This window comes from Astatotilapia calliptera, chromosome 6 (genome assembly GCF_900246225.1).
Source record: "Astatotilapia calliptera chromosome 6, fAstCal1.2, whole genome shotgun sequence".
In the NCBI taxonomy this organism is placed as follows: domain Eukaryota; kingdom Metazoa; phylum Chordata; class Actinopteri; order Cichliformes; family Cichlidae; genus Astatotilapia; species Astatotilapia calliptera.
The window spans coordinates 9,721,695-9,736,128 of record NC_039307.1 but is presented as its reverse complement, the minus strand read 5'-3'; the positions used below and the strand labels follow the sequence as shown (position 1 = coordinate 9,736,128).

At 40.5% G+C, this 14,434-nt stretch overlaps 1 protein-coding gene across 1 annotated transcript; it reads right to left on the bottom strand.

Annotated features, from left to right (window-relative positions):
- Positions 1–102: 102 nt before the first annotated feature.
- pycr1b (pyrroline-5-carboxylate reductase 1b) lies at positions 103–8,730 on the bottom strand. Its single transcript, XM_026170147.1, has 9 exons — positions 8,532–8,730; positions 7,920–8,003; positions 7,731–7,801; positions 7,435–7,614; positions 6,952–7,059; positions 6,712–6,825; positions 3,292–3,384; positions 1,460–1,623; positions 103–1,237 (listed from the first exon to the last, which is right to left on the bottom strand). Exons 2-9 carry the CDS (start codon positions 7,984–7,986, stop codon positions 1,060–1,062), a joined length of 975 nt encoding a protein of 324 aa, XP_026025932.1. The 5' UTR covers positions 7,987–8,003; positions 8,532–8,730; the 3' UTR covers positions 103–1,059.
- Between the last annotated feature and the right edge of the window lie 5,704 nt (positions 8,731–14,434).

Genomic DNA, 14,434 nt, shown 5'->3' with positions numbered 1-14,434 from the left:
AATGGACATAAGCGTAAACTATAAAAATGAAACATGCATAACGGCGTTCGGGAAACAGGGAAGGGAAAAAAAGAGAAAAGAAAAGAGGATGAACAAAGAAAACAGATTCTGTTTCTTTAATATCAACTTTTTGACTTGCATACCAATTCAGTGGCTGATGCACCAGGTAAAATAGACATTATATGTAACATTATGGGGGTAAAAATTCAGAGAGCAATACAGAAGTAAACAGGACCGTCATATAATCCATATGATCTGTGATGCACTGTGTAGATGATTTAAGCTTTCTTGTTGCCCGTCCATATAGGAATATCACATTGTTCTCCATAAAAAAAAAGAAAAATACATTAATTAGTGCCTTTGGGTTTTATAAAGCACAGCAATGCTGAAGTCAGAGGTATAACAGTTTGAAATGATCTTTGAACGTCCTTAAGTGTTTATATGTGACAGACAACAAAGAAAAAAGTTAACATTTTTGTTCCATCTGCATTCAGTCTTCATAACACTGTCAGACAAAGAGAAATGATAATTATTTGGTACATGATGATTTACATGGTTTCATTTCTTTTTTAAAGACACACATTTAAGACGTACATTAACAGCTTGATGTTGCAACCATCTGCTGCCTGGCGTGCACCAGGACCTCATGATGGCCCACTGGGTCATTACCGTTTAACAGCCCCAGAGACCGTAGAGCTAAAGCACAGACAGACAGATTGTTAATGCACTTTCGCTCTTCAGTGAGTGTATGCATACAGCAATCCCACATCACAACATAAGGCGATAACTGTGAGCAGCGTGCACAAGCACATCTGTGCTTGTGTGTAATGTGGCGATGTCATCAAGAGGTCCGCTGTCCGCACGTCAATCAAGTATCAATAAATAATTTTGCAAAGTCATTTGGATTCGATTTCGGAGCAGTCCTGAGTCTGTCTTTGAAATTCTATGGCTGAATAGATGTACAGCATGAAGGTCCACATGTGCACGTGCCGGCACACTTAAACTTGTAACATGTTTGTGTGTCTTTGTGTGTGTGTGTGTGTCTGCCACTCTGTGTACTCAGTTCTTCTTCTTGAGCCCAGAGCCGCGATTATTGAATAAGCTCAGCCCTGATTTGCTGTTCCCATTAGCCACTCCACCGACTGTGACTCCAGGCTGCTGCAGCACTTTGTCCAACGTGGTTTTCTTAATCGCTGCTGGAGAGATGCGCTCCTGGTCTGCCAGGTACTGCAGCTCCCTGCGAGGACAAGAGAAATACTAATGTCACGAGTACACTAAAAATGAAAGGTTTTCTGTGTGTGCCATGATAACTATAACTAAAGGATAAAGACAGACACACAATTTAAAATGTCACAAAACTGAGTCAGGACTAAACGTGGAGTGAATGGGAAAATGGGTCAATTGAGAAATATACAGTTGCAATTTTTACATTTTTTTAACGACTTTCTAATTTTCTCACCGTGTCCTGATGCAAGAAGCCTCCACTGCATTGATAAGGAGGCTACGGAAGCCACCGCTCTCCAGAAAGTGCAGGGCGTGGATGGTGGCGCCCCCTGGTGAGCACACATTGTCCTTCAGCTGGCCGGGGTGTTGCTCCGACTCAAGCAGCATCTTTGCTGCTCCCTGAAAGTGAACATTAGAAATATGTAAAAATAAAGGAGGTATTGCAGAAACAGTGCAGGTGTTGGCATCCATTTCTATAGAGCATGGACAAGAGAATAAAGTCTGAGGCGTAGCTCAAATAATAAAGTTGCTCTGTATGCCACTAGGGGTTGTGAAGCTTTAACCTCCTGCTTCTCAGCGTCTTCTCTCACTTATTGTTTGCAAATTCTGCTGATCTGTTTTATCCTGTGTCACTTCTGTTGTAAATGGAGCACGTATGCAATGCAGAATCAGATTTGATGGCCCCAGCCAAATAGGTTTCCGGCACCATGCTGGTGTACAGCGAATATTTGAATGACACCTTGGATGATTGGTTGGTTACCATTTCTCTTAATTTACTGAGTAAGAAACAAATTAACACCACTTAAAAAAAAAAAAGAAAAAAGGAAAAAAAAAAAGAGCAATATCCATTACCCATCAATCCAAGAACTGTCTCTAATTCTTCAGCTCAACACAAACTCTGTGTCGTTTTAACTCTCGTGGTTGAGTGAGCGAACCGTACGCTGAAATGCTGCAGGGGCTCGGGATTTGATTCTTCCCTGCATGTCATTCCTCCCGGCTCTGTCCCTACTTTCTGTACAATAACGGCTACAAAAACAAACAAACAAAAAAAAACAAAAACAAAAAAACAACAACAACTCACCCCCCAAAAATACATAACTTGGAATACAATCGGCTTGGTGCTGCATACGTCAACAGCAGTCCTTGTTCTGCTGTGCAGCCTTACAAAGCTCAGGGTAACAGCACAAGAACCAAGCTCTGGTTAGGAGCTCAAATGAGCTCATTGCCAGCTGCAATATAAAACAAAGGAGATGGAGCGCATCCAAACATGGGGTGAAGAAGCAGCTACATGATATCGACACAATAGCCCCCCGCCAGCGAGTCAGCGGTGAAAAGATCCCCCCCCCCACCAAAAAACCCCAAAACAAAACCATGAGATTGGATGGGTTAGCCCATTCAATAAAAGACTAAGGAGTTATCCTCGAGTAAATCAACTGTGGATGCTATTGTTCAACTAAAGGGCTAAAAAAGATACATTTTTATTTATTTTTTATTTTTTTTAAAAAAGGCCAAATGAGTCCCCAGATGTATCTGTGCAGCCCATTCAAGTAATGTGTAGAAAACAATTCATAATAACATCTAACTTGTAAGCGCACACACACACGAAGCCTGAAGCAACTGCCATGATAACAAAAACTGAAATGAGTAATTTCCAGTAATGTCTCTGATAAACTGCCAAAGCCTAATCACATCCCAACAGCGCCGTATAAACAGAATCAAACTACATTTAAGTTTAATGTTAAAAAGAGCAATTTAAAATTTGTGCAGACCCTGCAGAAAAAGAGCTGCAGGATCAAAATTTATCCTTTTCTTCTTCTTTTCCTCCTCTTTTGGCAAGCCCGAGTGCCCCGCAGGTGTTTATTTTTCTTGGGTTTCATTATTTTTTCGTTGAACAAAAGTCAGCAGTTATCAGACGGCAAAATTGCTGGATGCACTGAAAACAGCAACTCAAGCTTAATAATTTTGTTGCCTCCAAACATGCAGCGTAGCAGATCAAGGAAACTTAATATTTAGAATAAGTGCAACAGAAGAGACCTGAATGTGACACACAGATTTAGCACTACTGACCAACAGGGCCTGAGCTCCAAGTCTGACAGCGAGCCTCCTCGGCAGTCCCATCTTCACTCCTCCGTCTGCGAGAGCATCCAGGGCTGTGAACGCCTGTATAAACACAACATTTTCTATTATTTTAAGCAACAAGAAAGTCATCAACATGTCTTTAAAGCATCTAAACCCATCACAAAAATTCAACATCACCTGGCCCGTTTCAGACCAGAGCCATTCCTCCCTTGGCTTATTTTGAGAGCCACCCCACATTTCAACAGATTTGAGAAATACAATGTTACATTACGGTACGCAGAAAAAGTTGAGGACGGAATAAAATCCTGGTGGACACAGTCTGCAAGCTTCATCTGCAAATCATCCAGTGCCATGGGAAAATCTTTTTGGGAGGCAGAAATGTATCCAACTAGGTCTAAACTGGCCAGCAGCACCACAACAATAGAAGACATGAGGCAATAGTTGCACTGCACAATGTTATTTTTTCCTCACAGTTCAATTCAGTTTTATTCCTGCAGCATCCGTTCATAACAGTGATCTCAAGGTGCATTATAATACAAGGTAAGAAGATCGACTGTGAGTTGTACTTGGCGACAGTAGGGAGGAAGAACTCCCTTTTAACAGCAGAATGAATAACAGGGAGACACAACCATCTGCCTTGACTTCTTGGATCGTGAAGGAAACAATGACGGACAACAAACTACAAGTGAGGGTAGAGATCAATTTAAGCTACTGATTAGTTTTCTTATGCTTCTCCTTTATTCTTTACATTCCACTAAATATGTCTAGTGTGAGGCAGGAAAGTAAATGCTCTCCCAGAACTAGTTTTTACAATATGCTGTTGAACAGCCAGCACAGAAAAAAGAAAATAATCCTCAGAGCCCGTCCATCCATTCGCTTCCGCTTATCCTTTTCAGGGTCATGGGGGTCGCTGGAGCCTATCCCAGCTGTCACAGGGCGAGAGGCAGGGTACACCCTGGACAGGTCGCCAGTCTGTCGCAGGGCTAACTCACATAGACAGACAACCATTCGCACTCACATTCACTCCCGCATTCATACCTATGGCCAATTTGGATTAATCAATCAACCTGTATGTCTTTGGACGGTGCTGCACCGTCCTCAGAGCCCTTCAAATGTATTTAGAAATACCTGCCCAAAGCCAGAGTCCCACTACAAGCAAGTCGTGCCAAAGGCATGCCTTTTTAAACGCCCCTAGTGACTCATTTTGGAAGTAACTTTAAAGCTTTTATGTTCTGTTTATCACTGGAATTAAACTGCTTGTAAAGAATCAACACTCAAATCTAATACAAAACATCTACAAAAGTTTTTAAACACCTCTTTCCCCATGAACGTTTTACTTCTAACACCAACACCATCGTTCAAGAAGAAAAAGAAAATCTGAAAAGATATCAAGTCAGGATTTTTCAAGTCCGCTTTCTTACAAGATCTCTGCTAAAGCTCAGATTCTATGCAGACATCAGCCAAAGACACATTTACTCTTGATTTCCTCCACCAGTGCTTACATCGGCCTGCTACACACGAAATTTGATGTGACATTTTCGAAAGCAAAGAGGACTGAAATTTGGAAACACACTCGTGGCACTACAGGTAATTACCAAGGACAGGATATGACAAAACTGCCCAAAAATACCACAACAGCACAAACACGAAAGGTCCTTTATATGGACAGGATATATACATACACACCTGCCAATGTTTTTTCCTTTATCTAGACCTCAAGCTTGAGACCATGTGCACAATATTACCAGTCACTGAAAAACAGTGAACACGCAAAGGTTTCTAAACAGTCAGTGCAGTCGTGACTAGCAGGTACGAAGCCAAAACAATGTGTTCTTGAATCAACCTAATCAGAAAAAGACACATTTTCTGCTTACATCTATGAAGAAGTGCTTACTTTTCTCAACATCCTGTCATGAATCGAACGCTTCACATCATTATTTTTGACATCTTATAGACTAAATAATTTATCAAAGGCTAATGATTAGTTTCAGACCAGGCTGTGAAGCCTGACAGCTGAAGATAAACAGAAGTAATAGCAACCAGTCTTCGAAAAATACAGCGTATCAGATCATTCCTGCATCAATCCACATAAATCCCAGTAGCTCTGAGTGCAAAATGGAGAGGGTGGTTTGATAAAAATATAAATAAATTCCTCGTAAGACACACTGTAAGACGAAGGATGCTGCAAAATTTTAAAGGGGATCTATTACCCATCTATCAATTTTCTTCTCCTTCTCCAGTTCAGGGTTGCAGAGGAGCTGGAGTGGAGCTCGAGCAAATAAAACAATAACACACTTTTTAAAAAGGTGTTATGTTTACAGTGATGTTGCTCTGTATCATAAATACCAGTGCTGAGGGTGCGAGTACTCGCTGTAGTATAGTACAAAATCTCGACATCATTGGTGGTATAAAAAAGGGGAGGAAGTCAGACCTGGAACCAAATACATTTTTTCTCTTTTCAAAGTTGTTTTTGGTTCCAGGAAGTCTCATCTTTTCAAAGTGTTGCAACATCTCCCTCTGTATAATGTGTAAATCTCTAAGCATCTGTACTGATAAATAACTGAAATTGCGATAAAAACTGACATGATCGTACACTTGTGTCTTCAGTCTGGCACAGCGGCCGATGCTGTCTGGTTGGTTTTATACTGATTATATACAGATTACAAAAGTTCAGCCCAGAAGCTAAGAGGTTTTTTTTTTTTAGACTGTACAGAGGGCCTGATAAACAAACTTTGTATTTCCATCATGCATAACTATTACTACTTGGAGTCCCATAAGAAAGAAATAGAGATCTGGAAATGAGAATACCAGATTTTGTTTAACTAAGAGGGATCTAAAACGGCTCCTTTCAGACAGTGGGTGAACTGAGGATTTAGATAAAAGCACAGTTTAAAGGGAATAACTGATTAAGAATTAACCGAACCCCTTTACCTGGCTCAAGCTTGTCCTTAGGGGGGCTCACACCCGACATATGCATCACATGTCCACATATAGTCAAGATGTCACTGTTACCTGAAATCTACTGGCTGTCTGGAGATAATGTATTTAACCTTGAGAAAATAAAACAAGAATAACTTTTTTTTTTTTTTTTTTTAAAGGTTACGTTTATCAGATTGCTGTTGATTTTCTATTTGGGAAAGACTAAAACTTCTTTGGAGGCATAGAAACATTTTTACGCACAAAAACCTATTCTAGCAGAGTCATAATGGGCTAGAATAGAAAATGAGTATAACAGGTCCTCTTTAATGAATGAATTCTGCACCAGGCTCCAATGTAGTCTATTTTAGGATGAAGGATTACTCAGATTATTTCATCTGTGCCAGGCCTCACTGTAATAGCCAAAACCTGGATCCATCAGACTTTACAGTCATCCTTCCGGGAAACAAAACCACCCCCGAAGTGACTTACGTAGGCAGGTCCGCTGCCACTCAGACCGGTGACAGCATCAATGAGGTCCTCCTCCACTTCCGTGCAGAAGCCTACGCTGGCCATCAGCTGCTCCAGTAATTTCCCATCCTCCACCTTGATAAAAATGCCACAGTGACAAAATGTATGTTAATGGGGTTAAAATAAAGCTGAAATCCCACTACCTGATCATACATCTTATCTTTTCTGACAATAAACACGAGGCGATTCATCCCTCTTTACCTCTGCATGTGTCCCAGTGGCATACACTGTTGCTCCCTCTTTCACCACCACTGGAGTGTTTGTCATACACCTCATGACTTTAGGAGCTGAGCGGTACTGAAGCAGCTTCTGTAAAATTAATAGGAAATGTAGGCGATGTCAGTAAATGAGACGTGTTTGAAATCACACCAGAGCAGCTTAATTTAACTTAGTGATATGCAAGAAACAAGTCAGGAGATGTAAAACACATTTGGAGCATTTAAGTGTGTACATTTCCTCCTTTCAAAGTACAACAAAGACCTACTTTATCAAACCTAACTCAAAACATGGTCTCTCTATTAAATTTACTCCCAGGAAAATTACAAACATGCAATCATCCACATAGAGAACATGCTGTAAATACCGATTTTAATGCAACATTATTCATATTTTAGTTTATATCTATTTATTAGTGCTGGTACAGCCCCTTTAAATGAAAAACTGAACTAAGAGACCAATGCTCACCTTTTCTATGGAGCTTATGGTAACACCTGCAGCACAAGACACTATGAGATGACGGTCCTCAATGTCTGGCCCAATCTCATCCAGAACGAAGGGGATAATGTGGGGCTTTACAGCCAAAAAGAGCACATCACTCTTGTTGACGGTCTCTTTGTTACTTGTTGTCAGGTTCACTCCCATTTTCTACAGGAAAAGAGCAAAAAAGACAGGGGTACTTGTCATGAAAACTGCAGATGTTAAGACGTGAAGAGGCGGGGAAGGACAGGTGATATCACAATAACTATGTGGAAACTTCTCACCCTCAGCCCCAATACCGTGGGCAGGTCTGTGTCTGGGGAGCTCGCTGTAATCCTGTGGGTGGCGATCACACCTGGTGGCAGGTGGAAGCAGAGAAATAAATAACAGCTGTAAAATAAGTCCTTACTGAGGCCCAGAGTCACAAGAAAGATGGACAAAGTGGAGAAAAAGAGCTAAAAGACTCATATCACCTGCAGCAGTGAAGCCCTTCACCAGTGCATGAGCCAGCTGGCCCGCTCCAATGAATCCAACACTCATGATGTGGCACTTCTGTCCTACAGTGGAGGAGGGGGGAGAGTCATCTCAGTCCACCAGACTTTTCACATTTTACGCCTGACTAGCAGAGAGAAAACGTCCTGGAGCTGGCCCGGACAACAAATGATGGCCAAAGACTCATCTGACACTCTTCCAGCACCCATGGCTGACTCCAGCAGGATATGAGTGCAGTTACTGATTTACAGTGAGCTTTACATCTAAATAAAACCTATCTAAATGCCGTGTATCATACAAATACTCTCAGCCTTTATTTGAATGTGCACGGAGCTAAAGGCACTGAGTTTGTGTCTGCAGTGTACAAATCCACGTAAACCACGATTTCACATGTTTTCAGTGTTAAATACTGACTTACACAACCAATTAGCAACTATTAGGGGGCGTTAATCTATGAAGCGTTATCCTTATTGAAATGATAAAGCCATTAGCTAGCCGTTGAGCTCCCTTCCCAGCTAACTTTTTTTTAGCTAGATTTACACCCATAAATGACTGAGAAACATGGCGGATACATATTAAACATGCTAAGATACCTTATCCAGACGCTCCAACTGATGTTTCTGCGTTGATGGATATAAAGTGTCGATGTGACCGCCTTTTCCCGGTGTCAAAAAAACACACAAAAAACACCAGTTTTTTTGTGTCAACGTGGCTTCCTTCTTCTCAGCCCACATGTGAGCTCAGAGCAGCAGCAGACATCAAAGAGGACCAATCACGACAGACATACTCGGAGTCTCTGACCAATGGAGATGCTTGATTATGAAATATGGGCGTGGTGGAGTTGCATCAGCTTCATCCCGGGAAAAATACAGGTCACCCACCCTGTGCGTTTCAAAGTAGGTCATGTTCATATAGTGAGACCGGAACTTCCAGCACATATTAAGACAATAATATGTGACCATGAACCGAGTGCTAATCTAATAGAGTATTTAGTCGAGTGTATTAAGTAACAATAACAGTTAAAACACAGAAAATGTCTGTTTTTTCACTATGTAGTTTAAATTTAAATATATATATATATATATATATATATATATATATATATATATATAGGGGTGCAACGATATTCGTATCGATATTGAACCGTTCATACAGTGCTTTCGGTTCGGTATGCATATGTATCGAACAATACAAAATTTGTAATTTATTTTATCAACTTTCCTTCTGACGATGCTGTCTGTGTTAAGCGCTCAGTGAATCTGCGTTCGACTACTCCGCCTAGGGTCGACAGTGCAGCCTAGGCGAGTAGTCGAACGCAGATTCACTGAGCGCTCAACACAGACAGCATCGTCAGAAGGAAGAGCGCAGGGCAAGCTAGCGAGACAGAAGTTAAGCTCTCCTTGTAACATGGACCTTCCCCACCCTCATTCAGATCTGGTGTTTGGAATTATTTTGGTTTTCATGTGACGTATGACCCTGAAGGTAAGCGAGTCATGGACTAAAGTAAAACAGTATGTTGGATGTGCCATGCAATACTCAATTACATGGGTGGGAACTAGTGTGTTAGCGCAGTTAGCTTGTTAACGTGTTGGCCGTCTAGCCCCATGCACGGGCGATCGGCAGTAGCTCGTTAACGGAGATTTGCCGTGTTGTGGCGTTAAGGTCATTTCAACGAGATTAACCTGAAAGCACTAGTGGGAACACAACGAATATGACTGCACATTTACGCCGACATCATCCTAGTGCAAAGACAAGTGGAAGCAGAAAAACAAGCAAGCATGCTACTAACTTTAGCCGAGTCATTTAGATAGCTGTTTAATATGCTGCTGAGAATATAGCCCAGAAGAAGCGGATAGTATAGCTTTTATTTTGGAAAGAGACATTTCTCTGTAATAAACTCTCTTTTCCAAAGATGAGTGATTCCTCAATCAGATACAGGGCTCGCAATATCGCTAGCCCGACGTCCCGGTGCTAGCGATTTTTTCAGTCGGGGTACCAAAATCTATCTCTGCCCTGCCCGTCGGGCTATTGTAGGAAGGAAAAATATATGTCAATGCTTTTGCATTCTTTCGGAAATGTCGCTGGGTAATTATGTCATTGGCATCGGTGAGCCACTGTCAATATGCGACATATTGAAGTCGCGTTTGAATTTGCGCTTGTTTTTTTGCTTTCACTTTGCAATCGCGCGAACTGTGTATAGAGAGCGACAGCACTGATCTGTGTATAGAGAGCGACAGCACTGATCTGTGAGTGATGATAATTTGTGCACCAATTCCTCTGACATCGTCTTATTAATCGTTAGCTTACTATGCAAACATGACAAGTGAAATCTCCCGCAGCTTAAACATGTGAGAGGTTGATCGCGCAGAGAATCGCTGAGCTTATGTGAGTGCGTGTGTAAAAGCAGCAGGATTTATATTTGACTACGATGACCTGGATGACTGAGAACCTTCACAGACAGATATATATTTTAGTTCTGCTGAGCCAAATAAGACAGGTCAGGGTGAAGAAGTGACAGCCAAAGAAAAGCTTACCACAAAACGGAGAAGTTATGACAAATCAGACTATAAGGCAAAAAGAAAGTGCAGCTTTATGGTTTCATGGACAAAAGAATTTCTGTGGCTGCAATATGACGAGCTAAATAACCAGGGCTGCACATAAGTGGTCCGCAGGTGCGCATTCGCTGTCAAAATAAAAAACACGCACAAGGGTTAGGGTTAAATTTAAAAACTGTACTTTTGAGTTAAAATATATATTTATAATTTTAATAAATGACAAATTAAAAAGGCATGAACATTTTTTTTGTATCAAAAAAATATCGAACCGTGACACCAAAGTATCGAACCGAACCGTGAATTTTGTGTATCGTTGCACCCCTAATATAAATATATGTATATATATAAATATATGTGTGTATATATATATATATATATATGTGTATATGTGTATATATATATATATATATATATATACATATATGTGTGTGTGTATATATATATATATATATATATATATATATATATATATATATATATATATGTGTGTGTATATATATATATATACATATATGTGTCTGCTCATGAGTCTGCCTGTCAAGTTCAGTGTCCTGTCTGGTTCTCTGTGTCTGTTAAGTTTCCTGTTTTATTCTGAAAGTTCATGTCTCATGTCAGTGAGTTCAGTTTTACCTCTCCCCTATCTCGTTAGGTCTTATTTCTCCCAGCTGTGTCCCCCTTCTGTCTCTAATTCCTTGATGACTCCCTCAGTGTATTTAAGCCCAAGTGTGTCTTTGTGTCAGCGTCGCGTCGTTAATGTCTGTTTACCCTCACTTGCTGCGTGTTTAGGATTTCCAGTCCTCCTGCATCTCTGTTTAGAGTTTTGTTTGCTTTTGTGAGTTTTATTTTATCTTGATGTTCTGCTCCAGCAATCAAGCTGCATTTTCTGTTTAAACCTCGTGTCCTGAGAATCCTGCATTTTGGGTCCACCACTCCTGCCTGCCTGCCACACAGCCGACCATGACAGTATTAATACCAATGCTGGTATTAATATCGGATTAATACTAGTGTTGAATTGAAATTAAAATATTTTTGGAAATGAAAAAAATATACCTTTAAATATACCTCAAACACATGAATTATTAAAAAAATAAAAAGTTATTTAAAAAGCAATTTTAAATTATACCTTTAGGCACTTTATTACTATCATCCTCTCACAAAAACACAATTTGTTTGTATTTCTTTAGTCGATTCTAGAAAAAATGCCAACGATTACACAAATTGGCAGGGATGAAATAGTTTTTAGCACTAAGAAGGTGTTAAAAAGGAGCTATTAGCCAAAATCTTGGCATATGGTGGTTTGAAGTGTGTCCTTACAAGTTTCAGGAAACTGGAAAAAATGAAGGTTAAAAGAAGTGGCAAGCTTAAAAAACATTCACATAAGATGAACAGTATCTGAAAGTCATGTCCTTAAAAAATCTAGCAAAGACCTGACACAGAACCTGAGAGATGCATCTGACCCTTCAGCTGATCCATCTGTTCAACCAGAACCTCATCAGAAATGGTCTCAGTGGGAGCGTGGCTGTCTTAAGGAAGGGAAACTGGACAAATGTGGAGGTATGCCAAATTACACAAGAGCTGAACTGAAATTCAGTGATATCAGGTCTTAAGGGTAAATTTTGGACTGAAATCACTGTCATTATTGATGTCATTAAGATGATAGGGATGAAGTGGACTCGGGGTCCGTGAGCAGTGTGGACTATTATTATTATTATTTGATGTGTGTGTCTTCTGCACTGCTGGTGTTCCTGTGTTCATGCCTGTGTACTGGCAGGTATGTGTGGGTGTGTGTGTGGATGCAGGTGTATCTGGGAGCACCTGTTTACAGGCATCTTCAGGCCTGGTGGGTGTGCCCTGCCAGGTGGCTGGCCACACCTAAGGAAATGATCACACACCTGCAGCTGATCAAGCATTGTCGGGGGAGCTACAAAGCAGTGCAGCTGAGAGCTCCTCGACGCTGGATCGTTGAGTGACTTTCCATCAGTTCTCAGTAAATGTGCAAAGTAAGTGCCAGTCTGCTGTTATGTAAAGGTACGGCTGCCTTTGTAACACATACATATTTGTATGTGAAACACATACAAAGAAACATACTTGTTTCCCCTGGAAACAAGAAAGCAGCTGACGGACTGTACACAAGGAACGGAGACAGAGCACGGGAGTCGGGATTGCACTGGGGATTTATTGTTGTTTGGATTGTTACATCGCTGTAAATAAACGCACTGCCTTCATCAAAGAGTGCTGCATTTTGGGTCCTATTTTCCTCCACATCCCCACAGTCTGCCACGTGGACCGTGACATGAAGAAAGTTAGTAGGATAGATAGATACATTACAGATTACATTTTAACTCCTGATGACAGAGTAAAAAATGTCTAAGATCTACGAAACCCTAACCTATAACCTATCAATATAAATAAAGATTATTTTTCTTGTTTCTTTGTTTTAGTGCTCTGTTTGCCAATACTTTGGATATACATTTTGGTACAAAGACTCTGATATTACTTGAATTATTAGTTAAATCTGGGCTCATCTCAGTTTTAGCCAAGCATATATCACTGAGGACTCTGAGTATCTGAACAGCTGGCGCTTTCAGAGCTCAGCCTTGCATTCTGCTTTATATATAGACAGGAGCATAAGCAATCCCTCAGTGTGCATTCCTGTGAGAAAATAAATGGAATGTGGTCCCGTGAAGAAGACATATCACTTCTTCCCGTAGTGTGTAAATTTAGGCTGGTATGGAATGGGAAACATGAAAAGAACAGACAGGCATGATAGACAAGAAGAGGGTTGAACCTTTTAAAATGTGGAGAGGGGAGATTTTAACATTAAACTGACAGTTACAGGACAAGTTCTTGGCTAATTCTGAGAATATGTGCTGGTGAAATACCAAGGGATAGGCAGCCAAACTGTATTCATACTCCATAGCTCATTAGCGTATGTGCTATTCAGTTCTGCTTTATTTCAAATTCTGTCAACTCTAAGGGGAAAGAAAAAAAAGAACTGGTCCGCAGTCTCCTGTTAGAATAACAATCGTCTATTCATATTCAGCTCCCTAAAATATCTCAAGCCAATTCTGGTAACCCGCAATGTTTTGATGACTCATGCTTTCCGTGCATTTGATCAAAACGTCAATCTTGTAGAAGATTTGCTGTCTGCAGCACAGAATCACAAAAATGAGGTGATGACTTCTGAAGTACAAAGACAAACCTCTATAAATATCAGTACTTTTGTGTATTTTTATGAAAAGTACTAAACCCACCAGTGTGGCAAGTGATGAAACACACAGTGTTCCTCTACCTGTTTAGACTGAAAATGTGGGATAAATAGAGACTGTGGAGAATTTCTGCCTGACGTCTTTAAATTTTCAGTATCAGGTCAATCTTAGCACTAGTGTAGGTGAGAAAATAGTGAAATACATAATAAAATATTACTCATTTAAAGGGGTAAAATTCTAAATACTGATTATTAATGATTATAAATACTAAAAACATACTTAAAGTGTAAAGTTTTTATAGATATGGCAATAAATGTTGTGCAGAGGATCATAAAACAAATGTCCAACTCCTGAAAAGTATGTTCGTTTCTTTACTCTGCGCTCCTTTAACATGAATCACTGCATCAGTGGAGTGTGGCATGGAGGTAATCCATGGTGAGGTGTTAATAGACCCCAGGGTGCTTTGATAGCAGCCTTCACTTTCTTTTTGCGTCGGGTGTTTGTCGTCTTCCTTTTGGCAATATTCCCCAGATTCCTCGTGGGGTTCAGGTCTGATGATTTGGCTGGTCGGTCAACCACAGTAATAACATGGTTAGCAAACATTTTGTAGTAGCTTTGGCAGTCTGTGTGGCACTGTCAGCAGGTGTTAAGTCCTGCTGGAAAATTAAATCGGCATGTGTATAAAACTTGTCAGCAGAGGAAGAAGAACAGAGTGCTGCGAAATCTGTGCAC

Coding starts and splice junctions, on each gene's coding strand:
- pycr1b (XM_026170147.1), bottom strand. CDS start 7,986: ATGAGTGTTGGATTCATTGGAGCGGGCCAGCTGGCTCATGCACTGGTG. Junction 3,385..6,711: donor GTGGCAGCGGACCTGCCTAC/GTAAGTCACTTC, acceptor GTGTTTATACAG/GCGTTCACAGCCCTGGATGC. Junction 1,624..3,291: donor TTGGAGCTCAGGCCCTGTTG/GTCAGTAGTGCT, acceptor GTTCACTTTCAG/GGAGCAGCAAAGATGCTGCT.